The sequence below is a fragment of the Dermacentor andersoni genome, chromosome 2 (assembly GCF_023375885.2).
Source record: "Dermacentor andersoni chromosome 2, qqDerAnde1_hic_scaffold, whole genome shotgun sequence".
Lineage (NCBI taxonomy): Eukaryota > Metazoa > Arthropoda > Arachnida > Ixodida > Ixodidae > Dermacentor > Dermacentor andersoni.
Window position 1 is genome coordinate 34,650,468 of NC_092815.1, and position 16,722 is coordinate 34,667,189.

Genomic DNA, 16,722 nt, shown 5'->3' on the forward strand with positions numbered 1-16,722 from the left:
GATGTAGTCGCTTTAACTCGTCGCTCGGGTCAACTTACTTTGCGTGCTTGGCAAGCCTGATTGGCGTGTTTGCCAATCTATGGCTTACAGATCTACCATTGTATGCGTGACTGCGAACTCTGACGGGTTGTGTAACGAGTACCTTGTGGCATTCCCTATAATCGCAAGCTGTACATGGTGACACACAAAACAAAATTTAAGCCAGAAAAAGCGGGCAATATGACTGACAATCGGGCTAGTTCTGAATCATATAAAGTATGGTAGTCCAAGACAAGGCGAGGCCAAGGATGCAAGCAGGACTGGCGCTCGTCCTGTTTCCTTCCTTGTCCTTGTCTTGCGCTACTGTATTCATAGTCGTAAAGTGTTGCACAGGTTCTCTCAGCAACAGCAACCAAAACCGTTCTTTTGAAGTTGAATAGCATGTCGGCGTGATGCACATGATGCAGATGAAACGCCCACCTTGGTGGCTTCACGGCCTTCATTCAGCATTACCATAGTCAATGCCTACTATTATTTGCCACCTGACCGATTGCTAAACAGCCTTCAAAAGTGTATTGTGTAACTTAATAATGAACTCGCCTTTAGGAAGAGCTGCGGTGTTTCGGTCAATGTAAAGCTTTCCAAGACATTTTGTGAACGTTTTTTAGCGTAATCAATTCGATGTAGTCGCCTTACTGCTTATTTCTTTACGGAACGCAACTTCACTCATCATTCTGCATGCGGACTATAAATGCGCAATGATTTTTTTTTTTTTTTTTTGCTTGCTTGCTTGCTTGCACGGCAAGTTAATAATGGCGTCTCAGGGCCATAGACCGGCCCTTGCAACTTGAAAAGAAGGACTCCAACTCCTCTCTGACGCTACCAAGTGGGGTTGGCTGGAATAGAAATGTGTGGCACGGAGTGCATAATATTCACATCGTACCTTGTGTTCATTTGCATAAGCCACAGTGGCGCCAAAAAAATAATAATAAAGGAAAGGAAGAAAAAGATGTAACTTCGCGCCTGCAAAGCTTAAGCTTTGCGTTTCGTAATGCTTAAATTTGCATTTACGTCTGGCAGGTTTAGACGTAGTAGCGGAATGCGCAAGCCAGCACGGCGCTTTCTTTGTGCGCAGTACAGGTTCATCATGTGAAATCTCTATCTCAATTTCGAGAAAACCAATAGCGTGGTATTAAAGTTATGCGTGCGTGGACCACTCCTCAAAGCTTTCGCAAGTGCCGCGTCGGAGCACGAAGTGCCCTTCCCAGAAATAAAAGCAAAAAATCCAAAACCGAGCAAAGTATTACGCTGATAGTCAATCCACAGAGTACAACGTCTCAGAACCTTAGCAACGACGGACGGCGTGTGTATAGAATAGGTTAATTTTGACCAACTCGGTTTTCTTAACGCGCAGTGAAGTACCAACACAGTCGAGGCCGTTTCGCATCATTCCACTCGCATATAAGTGCCAGTGGGAATATACCCTGCAATCACAAATTTTAGAAGAAGACATAGCTACCGAGTCGCCGTGGCAAGCACACAAATTATTGTGGGGAATTTCCGACCTGTGCGTGTTATTAAATGGCGACTGAAAAACGTTATCACCTCCAGACAATGCTGCCGGCAACACGCGAGCCAAATATTGGTCCACTGTTTGCAGCAGGGTTCCCGCCGCGCTAGCCCACAGTGGTTACAGCGTTGCACTGCAGAGCTCGAGGTCGCGGGTGCGGTCACGGCAGCTGAGTCACGGTGGCAACGAAAACGCTCGTGTACTTAGTTAGGTGCACGTTAAATAACATTAAATGGCCAGAATTATTCCGTAGTCCCACACCATGGCGTGCATCGTAACCATACTGTGGTTTTGGCACGTAAAATCATATTTTCAACTTTAATTTTTTTGCACGAAGGAACCGAGACTGTCGCAGATTTTATCGCTTGATCTCTCTTGCGGCTTTTCAAAGCCGCAAGCCCCCCCCCCCCCCTTTCCTTGCCGCCTAATGCAACGTCAGCGATGACGGTACACGGAGCGCCATGGTGCATACATGCTAGCTACTGGGCACACACATGCCCACCTTTCCAAATTTTCAATGGTGACGCGGAAGCGGCAGCTACTAACGCGTCTCGCCCGTGTGCGCATCGCTCCTTTGTCACACTCAAGCATTTTTGTCAGACGCGAACCTACACGAGTTACACCGCTAACACAAGAAAAACAAAAGAAAGCAGTGGTAGACATGACACTGCTACCAGATGGTGCCAATAAGTATTGAGCCTTACCCTAAAAAGCTTCAGCTAAGTAGCTGTAAATGGCATGGTGTAATGACCAATTTGGCTGCATTCAACGGTGCGAAACTAAGCTACCCAAAATCCCAGCTTCTTTATTTTAGGTCCAAAGTGAACATGACGTCACCTCCATAAAACTTCATTGTGGAAGAGCATAGATCCATATTTTAGCTTCTGCTTCGCCAAGAGAAAGGTGCGAAGCAGATTCCAAATCAAGTGTCACATACTTTGAGCAACAGTGGCCCTACATAGGCTACCATTCAATGTTGGGTTCTCAATTTTACAACTGGAGATCACGTTACTGAAAGTAATAAACCCAGTAATAGGCACGTTTCTGATCAGGGCGGGCTGCTGAATATCAACCAAAATTACTGCTACATATCTGGGAAAATCACGTGAGAGAGTCGGTGCCATTATTCCTGACGACATAGAAATGAGAGAGGTTGCGGCTGAGCGGATCCCAAAACTTTTGACATTTGAACAAAAGTAAAATTCACAGGGTCTCTTATGTTATCTCTAAGACGACTTGAAGGAGAAAACCCAAGTGCCGATGCATTAAACGTATATCTGTCTGGGGAGATGGCGTGTGGGCGGGACAAGTGTGTGTATTTGCTTGTTTGCAGGCGGCGCCAGTCCCTAGCCTGGAGTTTATTGAGAGCTTTGTGTGGGGGAGCGGATTGTGTTCTTGAGTGACGTTGGTCCTGCAGTATTTGTTGACTTGTGGCTAATAGTTATACCAGCAGCTGGAAGAATTTTACTTGCAGAGACTTAAGAAGCTGCAGGGCAGATTCCACAAGCGAAATGACTTCCTGGGGAAAGATGTAGAATAATGCGGCAGTTAAAGCTTCCTAGCTCAATTTTTTTCTGGGTAAGGCTCAATACTTAGTATCAACACGCATCGACAGCGCCTCAGCTGAAAATGACTGATAAGTTGGGAGGCTATTCGATGTTATGTAAACATCGCACTTCTAATATCTTCTTCCCTATTAAGTCCTTTTCCAAAATTCACACGGGAACATAAAGGCATCGCTCTTATTCCAGCGTGTTACTTTGATTTAAATAAAGGCGTTTTAGGGTCCCTTTAATATAACACACGGGAACGGAACAAAAGACGTGTCTCAGTTAAAAAGCAGTGCTTTTATGAAACACTATATTAGATTGGATGAGTAGAAAAAAAGCGTAGAAAAAGGTGATGAATCGTTCCACTCCTTGAAGGTGGATGACCAGTGAAGCTGTAGCACATCACAAAGGGTTAGACAAGGGTGCATGCATTAATTTTTACCGTTTTCTAATGGTAGTGACGATAGCTTTGTGATTACTGTGATGTGCAGTAAATGGTTCGGTTACAACCTTATACAGATTCTTGGCCAGAAGTTCTATACACGACCGTCGTTGAGTAGTTCAGTGACTTCGATTGGTGTGGCACTCCAAACCACTCTTCTAGCACAAACTGAGTGAACCATTTCTTGTTTGGTTTTGAAACGCCCGCATTAGGTCTCCAACGATGATCACAGGGGTACTGTCAACTCGGCTAACCCATGCAAAGTGCGTGGTCATGAACTTCTCGATGTTACACTTGGGTGTGCCTGGAGGTATATACACAATGGATATCACAATTCCACCTTTCGTTTGTACGGCACAGATATCCCCACAGTCGGTGGCATTGTCCTCTTGCGAGTCGAGGGTGCATGGCGGTACATACATTTTGTCCTTTGGGTATATGGCAACGCCTCCTGCTCTTCAGTCCACGTGCTTTTCACGAATGATTCCAGTATACCCATCAACTTGAAACATTGCATCGTGATTTATTCATTTCATTTATTATTATTATTATTAATATTATTATTAATATTATTATTATTATTATTATTATTATTATTATTATTATTATTATTATTATTATTATTGGCTGACTGCTTCAAGCATGCTTCACTACCGCCGCGCCGCAGACCGGCCCGGTATTGCACTATCTCCGGGATTGGTCCACGTTCACATTTTTTTTTATTCTTGACACACTAACACGAACAATCCATGGAACACTAGCCAAATACAGCTTCGCTGTAAAATCTCCTTCATGCTTACGCTACTTGAATAAATACGAAATAACCAGCAGCGTTTCGCGCATCTGACAGCGCACGCACGGTTTCAGACAAATTTATCTCACGAGGGGCGAGGATGGCTTCAACCGCGCCAGCCAAGAGCGTACGCTGCGAGAGAATTCCCAGCGCGGAAACAAAACTTTAGTGCATCTTCGCTTGCATAATGTCCCCACTTAAGGGCACAAGGATCCACTTCAGAAGTTCCTTTTTCTTATACCTTGCCGCACTAGACCCTCCGGAAATTGAGAAGAAACTATTTTTTTTTAACTTTTGGATCGTAACAATCAAAATGAGCATTCAAAAGAGAATAAGAAAAGCAAGAACGAATTCAAGGTGTGCTGGGTAAACGTTCCTAATTTCGCAATGGCCGAGTTCAACACTCGCGAATAATCAGACGCGGCATTTCATTTCCATTAAAGTTTTAAGCTTGGATGCGTCGTCATGGTCGGGGGGCGAATGGAGAAAGAGGTGAAGTACGCACAGCTTTCGCCGCAGAAACGCACTAGCACGGTTAATAACTGATTAGCATACAATATTAATTTCAAGCTTGGCGCCTGCGCCTTACGCATGAACGCTTCTCAAGAGCAAGCGAGATACAAAAAATCGAAAGATTCAACATTAATATTCACCCTTCTCTCTCCTTGATTCTGTTCTAAGATGCTCAACGTCTGCTAGCAGTGAATTTCGTCATCCAATTGATTTTTGGACTCTTGTGGGCTTGTTTGCCGATGATTTTTAGTCTGATATCTGCCGCAATTTATCCGAGTTCGGTTTTACCATTTAATGAAGTTCTAAGGACGTGAAGTAATTATCACAACCGTTATTATTCTAATCTAAACGGCACGCGAAATTTATTTTAAATATTTTTGCCTTCGATTAGTTGTAATTTGAAACTTCATCGCATATCTACCAAGGTATCTGGGGAAGAGAAAAAAGAAACGATACTGAGTTCTAACAAAAACAAGCTAGGGCTGTTGACAAAATGATTAGGCGTTCGCGATGTATATACTCCTTCAGAGTCGAAGACGGATCTTTTGTATATATGCACGCATAATGAGTGACACTCAACCTTGTGATGCAGTTTGTGTTCTTCAGTCAAACACGAAAACCCTTTCGCTGTGGGCTTCTCTTGCCCCAGCTTTAGGAGGAACTTTGAGAGCTCACTGAATAACCTAAATTTCAATTCCACTTAATCTGAAGTCACAGCTACATAGGTTTTAGAAGACGTTATATGTAGCAGACACAGGCGTATTAGTGCACCCAAGGTTAGAACTAAGAATTTTGCGAATGCGCAGAACCAAACTCTGCTTAAGTCTTGCAGTGCGCAGGGCCAGTATGCCTGCTAAGTTTTACAGCTACTTCTGAAACTGACCGCGCGCTGTTGGACAACGTAAACCGGAACATTCCTCCATATGGGATCATATTACACTCTCTGAAAATTCAAGCAAGAGGCGCAATCAACAACGATGGTGACAGTCAACTGCTTTCTTCTTGCGCATCTTCTCAACAGCTGAATTTGATCACTCTGACAGCGCCTCCACTGCCTAGGCTACAGTTTGCCTTGCGGTGGGGCTCAAGCCTGCTCCAAAATTGTGCCCCGAACGGATAGCAGCACCCGCGAGGCTGTGACGAGCAGCGCACTCCCACCTGGAAGAAGAGGGGCAGACCCATGTTCTGCGACAGCGTGAAGAAGACCTGGAGGAAGTTGAAGGTGCGCGTCCGGTCGGCAACCACCCTCAGCGAAGGCCAGTCGACGCCCAGCGAGTGCAGCAACTGCGCCACCACGTTGCTGTGGTCGTGCTCGGACTCGTGCTCGCCCAGGCAGGTGACCAGAGCGCGGCCCACCTTCTCGGTCACCGTCATGTTGACGGCGCTCCAAGCGAGCGCCGCGACGCGCCTCAACGCCGCCACCCTGACACGATTGTCTAGCAGGTGGAACTGGTGCGCAAGCCTCGGGAACGCGCGGGGCCAGTGGCCGCATACGAACCTGCACGACCATGGAACAGCCGCGCAGCGGCTGCGCTTTGTCAATATCAAGGGTAAGACTAACATATTTTAACGTGACAGCGTTAAGGAGCTCGTGTCGCAGGAAAGCCGGTGTCGGCGGCGTTGGCCGTGAGTGAAAAATCACGGAAGGCAATTCATAAATAAGGACAAATTGCAAGATAGGCTGGGTGGGAATCGAACCAGGGCCTCCGGAGTGTGAGACGGAGACGCTACCACTCAGCCATGAGTTCGGTGGTTCAAAGCGGGACAAAAGCACCTTTAGTGAATGCGGTATTGCCTTATAAACGTGCCGTAGAAAGTTATACTGCGGCGTATATCGGTAATTATGAGCATGTAAATTACAGAAGTCGCAGTTAAACGAGTAGCGAAATACGTTTCCGCTACATTTCTTCTGCGCTTGGCGCACACGCAGAGCCATCTCGCGGCAAACACAGTCGCGGCGGCGCCTCCTCTATCTTTTTTCAAAGCCAGCCAGATGCGGCCGATCCTACCGTTCAGCGTCCTCTCTTATTATTCTTTATACTCTCCCCCGTCGGCTAGCATTAGCGCCTGCTTAACGGTCGCGGGCGAGAGTACCATCTGCGTGACGCCTCGCGACGGAAGTCTGAAGAAGACTGACAGACGCGCGATACCATGATAACCTGACAGATGCAGGGACGGAGCACCTACCGCTTCTCCACCGGAACGGCAGCGGCGCGTGCTCAGACGCACGCGTGACGCAAGCAGTCGTACCATCTGGGTAGCGTCGAATCGTGGCACCTCGCTGAGCTAAGGCGCACCAAGGGCTCCTATTGGGGAGTGAGCGATTGAACTGGCATTGAAAATATAGAGGCGATATCCACGGCCTCAGCTTCTAAGGTCAGTACGCGGTACCAGCGTGTGTGACGTGTATCACTGTTTCTGCAAGGGGCGATGGCGAGCGGCTACGAGTAAGGCTCGATGTGACGCTCCCTTGCGTTTTGTCGCCGCTGACGCTGGTGGCACGATTTCCCAGCGACGAAGGGTCGCTTTCGTCGTTGGTGGGACGAAAGCGTGAGAAGAAAAGCGTAGTGCTGCGCAAGACGGGCTGTGCAGAGACGATGGCTACGATATGGCGCCAGAGTAGCAGGCGTCGTCCTTACGGAAACAAAGCGCGCTACTCACAGTGTTCTCTTCCTAATATAAACCTATATAATCATAATACAAAATATTGGCGCACGAAATGAAAACATGTATAGAGCTGCGCTCAAATTTCGCATTAGGGAGTATCGCAATCGCCGGTGCATTTTTTGCATAATAAACCACGAGTAACCCACGGAGCACATAAACGCCTATTCTATGGTTTAAAGGGTAAGGTTCCTGCGTGCAGCTTTAAAAAAAAGTTTTAATCCCTGGTGTGACGAGCATTTTCATAACTCGTTTCAAAACATATTTTCCTTGGCCTACTCAGTATAATTTGCTGTACAATGGCGCAGGAAATAACATATCAACGAGGTCTTTGTACAGTTTTTACATGATAGCTCGGTCAAGTATTGTAAAGAAAAACGCACTGATAAGAAACGAAAAGATGAAACCACTTTCTTTAGATATCCGCGCACTGGTCCTTGCTGACACACCGCAGACACAACAAATTCCGGTAGCACTTTACCCAGCTTCAGTTGAATCACATTTCTAAGAAACGTGTCATCTACACCTCTGAGAAAAACAAATCGACTGACGAATTGCCTTATGTACAGATGCACTAAACCAAGCCCACCATCACGCTCTTCTTTAAAAAAATTTGCTCGCTTTTACAGCGAAGCTGTATATGGCTAGCCGATTCGTCCGCCCGCCTGTCTGTCGCCTGTACACCGAAAACTCCTCCGGCGCAACCCCATGCGTATGCGTGGGGAAAAAGAAGAGGCACGCGATTGGCTGCACCAGTAGTGACGTCGTTGATCTCCATTGCAGCCGAGCGCGCGCGCTCCAGCTCTGAAATGGGTAGGCAACGCGTCATACATGCTCCTGAAGAGCAAGCAGCTTTCGATCAGCAACGCCGTGAGCAGAACCGGGAACGAGTTCATCTAAGCCGTGCCGATGCTGCTGCCCGAGCCCACGAACAGGCTCGTGCAGCCAAGCGTAAGCAGCAACTGCGAACCGATGATCCGGCAGCCTACCAAGCCGTCGTTTAACGAACCGTCGGGATTAACCTAATGATGAACACCGCGGCAGCACGTTTCAGCTTCGCTGGTTAACCATCTGTACGGAGTGCTTGGGTGGTGTTTTCCCATGCAGAGCTCCAAATGAAAACCACGACCACTCTGCATTTCTTTGTACATTTCACCTGCTGCAAAACCTGCATTACATACTATAGTTTGCTTACGAGAAATAAGTTGCAAGTCGTGGCCCGCGCGCAAATTGACTTATCCCAGCCTTTCCATTTTTGAGTCTTTTCACGTAACGCGTTTTTTTTCTTTCAATAAGCTCGTTTTCACCGTAGTATTGCAGGGACACTAACGCATTTTGTTGGTGTTTCTTGCCATTTCATGTTCATAAACGCTCTTCGTGTGACGTCCCATTCCCCATGCCAAAACCCAAGACACTTGTCCCAGTTTACTGCACTGCCACTTGCCTGACAAAAGCTTTTGACAGTATTGACAGTATGCATTACACTTTCGTGATTAACACAGAAAAGTGCGATGTCATCAGCGTAAGCAAGAAGGCTGACCTCGGCTTGATATAATTTAAATCCTCGTATCGCGTTGTTCCTAATTACAAGTAGATAAAAAAGTACAGCATATACACAAAAAAGAATCGGTGATAACGGGCACCCTTTTCTGAATGAGCGCTGCACTAGTATGCATTCACCTGGTTTGTTTATTATCAGACTCGTCGTACATCCGGCGTAAGCCATCCACACACCTTCGCTGATCACATTTCCTACATTGACATATTCAATTATAGAGAGAAGTAAATTGTTCGGCACGCGGTCGAATGCCTTCTCGAGATCAACTTGCCACATGACGACATCGAGTTTCATTGCGTCACAGCATTCAAGGATTGAGCGTGCTATGTGTACATCTGTCAAAATTGCCCTTCCTCTTATTCCGCGCGTTTGATATGAACTGACTGCAACCTGTCAGCCAATACTTTCATTAATATTTTATAGTCTATATTTGTCAGACTAATCGGTCTATACAATGTAACATTACATAATTTGATTGGGTCTTCAGTTTCTGGTTTAAGATTGTGTGTGCTGACAAAAAGGACGGTGGAAGATGTTTTTTTTTTTTTTTTCGCAAGCCTCGTTGTATGCTTGTCAAAACAGGTGCGACAGAACCCTTAAACGCTTTGTGCAATGCAGCGACGAAGCCATCCGGCCCCAGTGACTTGCCATTATTTAAATGATCAATCGCCTTCTTAGCCTCCTCTACTGTTATGGGCACTTCTAATGTTTCCTTGGTTTCATTGTCTAATGTTGGCATCAATGAAATGAAGTCATATTTAAATCAATCAGTGTCAACTGAACTATGAGAAAACAATACTTTGTAATATTCGAAAAAAAAAGAACTTGATATTGTTTCTGTGTTGGTAGACACTGACCATTATGTTATATATCTGGTATTTGATTTTGGGAAGCATACTTTTTTTTTTACTCCACAGCACGTTTTGTTGGTATTTCTCCTGTGCACAAGTTCTCAGCTTTGGCTCTAATCAATGCTCCCTAGTATCACTCTTGGTCTATCAACTCATGATTTTCTTTTATACCTCTTCTAAGGAGTAGCCGGGTTGTGTACTTTTCATTTTCAATAATTCCTTCAGATCCCATTTAGGACGGGACTCGAGTTTTTTTTTTTTTTTCTTTTTTCGTGTCTCAAAACACTGGCCCTTCAAGCGCTTTCAATTTAGTTGGTTGCTTACAAGCTTCCCATTTACGTCTCCATCTACCTAAGTTTTGAATTATTGTTATATCTACAGTCTTGAAAAACCACTTACAGAACTCGTCATCTTTGCAGCAAGTTTGCAGTAAATTTCCAGAGATCCCTAGAAATGCTTTTTGTTCTTCCTTCTTTGTTTTCCAACACAGAAAGAAACCAAACAATGGCCACTAAACTCAACAGGTGTGACTGTAATCCCGACACGAAGGAGTTGGCTCAGCCGATATGTTCACTCTGTGAAGTCTATCACGGCTTGTACCTCGAAAGTGGGTAAAGATGAGTGCTTTTCCGCCACAACGACATTCACCCACATCTTCTAGATGAAATTCTGCGATCATATATTTCAAAACAGCAGTAATCGCATCATTATGTTGTTTCCCACTAGTTATGTCACGCCCCGCACAGACACAATTGAAATCTCCCACTAAGATTAGTCTACGCTCACATTTCAAGTGCGTCTACATTTCTTCGAAAAATTCCCTTCGCTCTTGAGCGTTAGTTGGTGCGTGCAGACAAATTACTTGCCAATTTTTTGATAACAGTGGAAAGTCACATACAATGAAACAGCCTGACTAACAAGTAGTCACCAAGTGCACTACAGCAAATGCACCACGAAGACACCCCCATACACGTCATAACGCCTCGCGAAAGGTCGCACCATACGCTCTGTCTGGTCTTCTCCCTCCACTTTGGTCTCCTGAATGGCTACAATATCGATGTCGTACTCTGTTACGAGGCGGTAAAGTTGGTTTTGCCGCCTCTTGGCACTAAGCCCCCGGACGCTCAACATTGCCATTTATATCGCCCTCTCTAAGGACTCCATATAGTTGAGTGATACCAGACCGAGCCTACGGCGTTCCCCTCGTAAACCTTGCGGTACAGCATCCCACAGTCCAGTCGACGCACAGAGCGCCGACTTGCCGCCGCCGCGTGTAGGCGACGCCGACTGCTGCTGTTGGCTGGCCACACGAGGCTTCTTGGTCCCAGGCACGTTCCCGCGCCTCTCCGTTGCTCGTGGCCTCGTGTCTTGAGACGGCCTCTCCAGAAGAGACCGTTCCCCACTCCTGCGCTTGCGGACTGGCTGCACCTGGACTGCGGCCAGGCTGTACGCCAAGGGCCGGGCCACGTCACCTGCCTGCAAGAAGTGCGGTGACCCCGAGACTCTGGAGGACCTTCTCTGTACCTGCCCATCCTTGGCGCAGGAACGCTCCACAGTGGTCAACACCTACAGACGTCGCGGCCTTCCAGCGGCCACGGAGACTGACCTGCTGTTCATGGTGTGTCCCCAGCTCCCTGCGCTGCGAAGCCTGCTGGAGTTCATAAGTTCCACAGCAATAGACACCCTATAAGCGCCCGCTACAACGCTGGCAACTTTACTGAGGACTGCCACCTGTCGCGCATAATGGAGTCTGTTAGGCCACATCCTGCCTCTTTCTCTATCATCTTTCACTTACCGCTCTCTCTCCCCTGACGACGCTTCGCCGTGCTCCCTCACGGGTTGCAGAATCAAGCGTCCTTCCTTTCTTTAGATCACTGTCACTATCGTTGAGTCGATGCTTCGAAGGTGTTGCCTCGGCGCCCATTGCAGAGTCGTCCGTCGAATCACCGTCTTCCAGCGGCGCGACGGCTTCGCTTACTGCGGTCTTGAGTGCATATATTTTCTCATCAGTCCCGGACACGCTTGTTCGCAGTTTTTGCTTTGAAAAGTGTGTTTCAGAAGTGCGTGCCGTCCACCGGTGGTTCTGGCCAAGCTTCTTCCTCTTCGCGCTAGCCTGTAGAAGCGTCTGCCACCATGGCACCTCCTGCCCCCGAACGTCTGTAGCCGTGTTCTCTTGCGAGGCTGCATCGCCATAGTGGACGCCGCCCCTATGGCCGCGTCGCTAATGGTCGCCACCATTGCAGCCACGCTCTTCGTTTCGTCCTCGACCACGAGCATCTCGGTCCAGTCCGCGTCTCCGCCTGTGCTTGCAACTCTGGCGTACGAGCGAGTGCAATTAGCCTGCTCGTTCCCGAACGCTCGGTAAGCTGCGCACCTGGGCACTCGGCATTCATGTCGGATGTGTCCAGTATTGTGGCAACGAAGGCATAACGGAGCACGTCCAGGCACAACCACGAGTACAGCGCCGCTACCAAGACGCATCTGATGAGGGACGCGGTCTGGTATGACACACTAACGCAGCAAAAGACATGCGAGACGAGTCGTTGACTCGGCGCCGTAGAAGTCCTCGGCCTTCCACCGATCGCTGATGACCTCCTTTACCTCGCCATACTCTCGAAAGGCTCGTCGTATGGTCTCAGAAGTGACGTCGAACTCGACCCACTGTAGCTTATTCCTCTGAGCCCTTTCCGCGCCGGGTCAATAATGAGGCACGGCCGGTTCTTCACCAATAGCAGTTCGGCATCTAGCAACGTCTGCTTTGCCTCATTTGTCCTCATGTTCAGCAGCCACACGTGAGACATTTCGTATCCACCAATGTTCCCTACCTGCTGAATTCGTTCAAGGGCTTCGGGAAATCGCCGATTCTATACGGGCGTCCAGTGATGTCGCAGTGCAATACAACTGTGTGCCTTTGTTCTTCACCTGTTGGTAACGGAGGAAAGATGAGATGGTAACCCTTGGGCAACTCAGAGCACGGGACACCACGGCCAACATAGGGCACTATCGCAGCTTTCAAGGAGTCCTCCATTCTGTGTCCCGAAGTCTCCACGGCGTCAAGAAACAAAATGCTACGCCACAGACGCATGCATCGACAAGCGGCGTAGAACGCCCTTATGAATTTCTTGCGGGCAAACCAGCATCTTAGACGCTGGGCGCGTTTCAATTTGGACACCTCGACAGGTTGAGCCGCTATTAGCAGCGATTGTGTGTGTTCGCAAAGTATTCTACAGATGTGGAAGCGAAAAACCCCAAAATAAGTAAACTTTTACGCTCAGTGGTGTGCTTTCTCCTTTTTCGAATTTTTTTTCTAATTAAAGCTAAAGAAAAGGCAAATCCTGCGGCATTTCCAGAGGAATACCGCAACAAAATCGATTACTTTGCTGCTCAGTGCGTATTGCAGTAAACGATCGTGAGATAAGGTCCCCCTTGAAAATATCATGTCGTTGACGTAAAGGCAGATCCTTGCAGCTCAGCAGTAGATCTGTATCACATTGTGGATGGTCGCGAACACGCCCATGACAATGAAGAACTTCAGCAAAGTGGAGGCGTACTGTAAAGTATACGAAAAGTGTACATGGAAGGCAGTAGCTCCAGTGTAGGCGTCTTGCACCGTTGTGATCCACCATAATGCTTTATGTAAGTATGTTCTTGCGCTGGGGGGGGGGGGGCGAAGAAGACACAAGGATAGCATTTATGATGACGATGCCGTTCCCAACATGTTTGCGTCAGCAGATAAGTGAAATACAGTTGGACCTTGCAATAAAGCCTCTCTGAGCTTCGGTCAAATGCTGTGTCACAAGTTGCCATCACCAGCTCTAATGGTCACTTGCACGCAATCCGGTTTTGCGACACACATATGTGCTAACACATCGCCCCTATAGTATGCAAGTCTGACGCGTGCGTGTTGCCGTTACTATGAAATCGAAGGGGTAGACAGAAACAGCAACGCTAATTGTTAATAAATAATTTAATTACTATCTCAACTAGACATCACTGGTGATACAGCCCACATTGGGCAAAATACGCCTCTTCTCGTAAGCTCGCAGAAGTTAAACAACAATACGCTTGGTAGGTCTTTCAGAAGGATAACATGAGCATACCACCTTGAGGGCTCTTAGCCTTGGAATAGTTCAAGTGCCCACCTTGAACGAGATGCGGTGTCTTCTGCAAAACATTGTCCTCGACGCCTTGTAATCAGTTCATCATACATTTGGCCACTAAGCCATGTCATATCATACTTCGACGCTCACTCACTCACTCACTCACTCAAACTTGTACTCAATCGCTTACAGTGGACGCTTAGAAATATTCAAAAATGCGATTCTCAACCTCTCGGCGTCCGTTACACGCTCAGCTTATAGCTCAGCCATACGTACGCGTAAAAGTCGTCGCAGGGCTTGGCGGCCGCGTAGTCGAGTGAGCGACGCAGCCCATTGCCGAACGAGGAGTTCGTGTCGCCGGCGTCAACGGACGCGTACCAGGACTCTTCCGACTGGCGACCTGTGGTACGCACCAGCAGCGGGAAGATGGCCAGCAGCAGCACGAAGGAGCCCGCCGAAGCCAGCGACAGCGTGACAAGCTTGTACAGCTGGTGCCGGTCACCCGAATAGTCGCCGACAAGCGGAGACATGACGGCCATACTGTCCTGGATCTGCATAAAAGGGGCCAGTTGTTCGCTTAGGCAGAGAAGTGCTAAGTGAGTGCAAACGACGAAACATTTTCTATCGACACAGCCATCTTCTTAGCTGCGTCATCGGTGAATGTAGCCACTCCGGATTCTAGCCTCGCACGGGAAAGTCGCTCATGTCCTCTACGATAGGGTATTCTTGACATTGTCGAATTCAGCCATATTGTCTGTATTCTGTAATGATGGCATTTTGTTCCAATCAAAGAGGCCGGGGATGGAATCTGGACGATATTAGGGCTGACAAGTTGATGAATTCGACAATATAGAGAAATTTGACAATGTCCGCGATTGCACCCCAGGCTGAGAGAACGGCATCGTCAAGCACACGTTAGCGTAAGCTTTCACTTCCTTTCACAATTCTTATCGCGCTCGCCGCGGTTACTTAGTGGCTATGGTGCTGGGCTGCTAAGCACCATGTCGCGGGATCGAATCCTGGACACGGCAGCAGCATTTCGATGGGGGCGAAATGCTAAAACACTCGTGTACTTAAATTTAGGTGCACGTTAAAGAACCCCGAATTTCCAGAGTCCCCCACTACGGCGTACCTCATAACCAGATCGTGGTTTTGGCGCGTAAAACCCCACAATTTACTTTTAATTCCTTTCGCTTGATTATATTTCTTTCTTATCATCTACCGGCCATGGCTGGCCTCGACACCGATGATAAAGAGGACGGAGGGCCGTTTTAGCTGGTGTCGTTGCCATCAGAGATAAAGAACTAGTCGCTGAGCGATATCTCCACCAAACTAGCCGCAATAATAAAAAAAATGAAAACAAGTTGTCGTTGGTCTTGTCCTGCACCCCTCTGAAATCTTATAGCTTGTGCGCGAAATTAAATAATATTGCACATTATTTGGCTGTATTAAACGACGTGGCTGCAACAAAAAGCACCACGACCAGTTTGTGTCATACATAAAAGGAGTATTTTACTGCAACACTTTACCATGCGAGAGAAAGAAATATATTGGGCAGACAGACACATGCCTCAATGATCGGATTACGGGAACAGTGCAACAATGTTAACAAACTGGCAACGAGCGGTCATTTAGCCCCCTGCGTGCGCTGTGGCTGTAAGCGTTGGTTAGATAGGGCGAGAGTGCTATTCGAGGACATGAATCAGCTGACTAGGGATATCATAGAGGTAGCTGAGGTAAACGGTAGCGCGAAAATTACATGAGCTGCTCATTTTCGTGTGAAAAAAAAAATCCTGCACCTTTCGTGGTAGTATTAGTTAGTAGCGCTGTGTCTTCGTCTTCTCTATCGTTTTGCGTACACTGCTTGTGCTATTTCACACATAGCTATGCGTTCTCGTTGCCAGAACATAGAACTTTATTATGTTTTTATAGCCGGTGTGCGATATGTTAGGCAATTTTTGGCAGCACAACGTCGAATATTGACACGTGTACTTGTCTTCATCGGCCGACGCGTTTCACCGCCTACCACATGTTATCGCACAGCGCAGGACGCGCTTGCATGTGTCGGAAGTTTCTGGAATGTTTCACAGTATTGCTACTGTGTTCTTCAACGTCACGACCACGTGACATTTGGTGGAGGTGCTTTTCGTTCATGTACAGGACGCCCCCGACAAGCCATGATCCAAGCCCGGACCGCAAAGAGAACACCAACGTAGTCCCATCGACAAGGCCAGCCGGATTACTGCAGCCAATCGACCCTCCTTGCCGACCATTCCAGCAGATCGGGATGGACTTGTTGGGACCCTTTCCGACGTCAACAACCGGAAATAAGTGGATCGTCGTGGCGACGGACTACCTCACCCGCTTCGCTGAAACTAAAGCACTGCCGAAAGGTAGCGCAGCCGAAGTGGCAAAATTCTTTGTCGAAAACATCCTGCTGTGACATGGCGCCCCAGAAGTCCTCATCACCGACAGAGGAACGACCTTTACAGTGGAGCTCACCCAAGCCATTCTGCAATACAGTCAGACAAGGCACAGGAGGACAACGGCCTACCACCCACAGACGAATGGTCTTACGGCGCGGCTGAATAAGACCCTCGTCGACATGCTAGCAATGTACGTCGACGTGGAACACAAGACCTGGGATGCCGTCCTGCCGTACGTAACATTCGCTTACAACACGGCGGTGCAAGAAACAACGC

At 47.7% G+C, this 16,722-nt stretch overlaps 1 protein-coding gene across 2 annotated transcripts in view; it reads right to left on the reverse strand.

Moving 5' to 3' along the window:
• Nucleotides 1–13,433, reverse strand: part of LOC126542477 (uncharacterized) — a 34,053-nt gene extending 20,620 nt beyond the window's left edge. Inside the window, exon 1 of one of the 2 annotated variants that reach the window (XM_055077277.1) lies at nucleotides 11,716–13,433. In XM_055077277.1, the coding sequence (XP_054933252.1) occupies nucleotides 11,716–11,844 (129 nt within the window). In that variant the 5' untranslated portion in view covers nucleotides 11,845–13,433. Of the gene's footprint in view, nucleotides 1–6,005; nucleotides 6,336–11,715 lie in introns of those variants that run through there. The other variant, XM_050189562.2, reaches the window with a different exon arrangement.
• Between the last annotated feature and the right edge of the window lie 3,289 nt (nucleotides 13,434–16,722).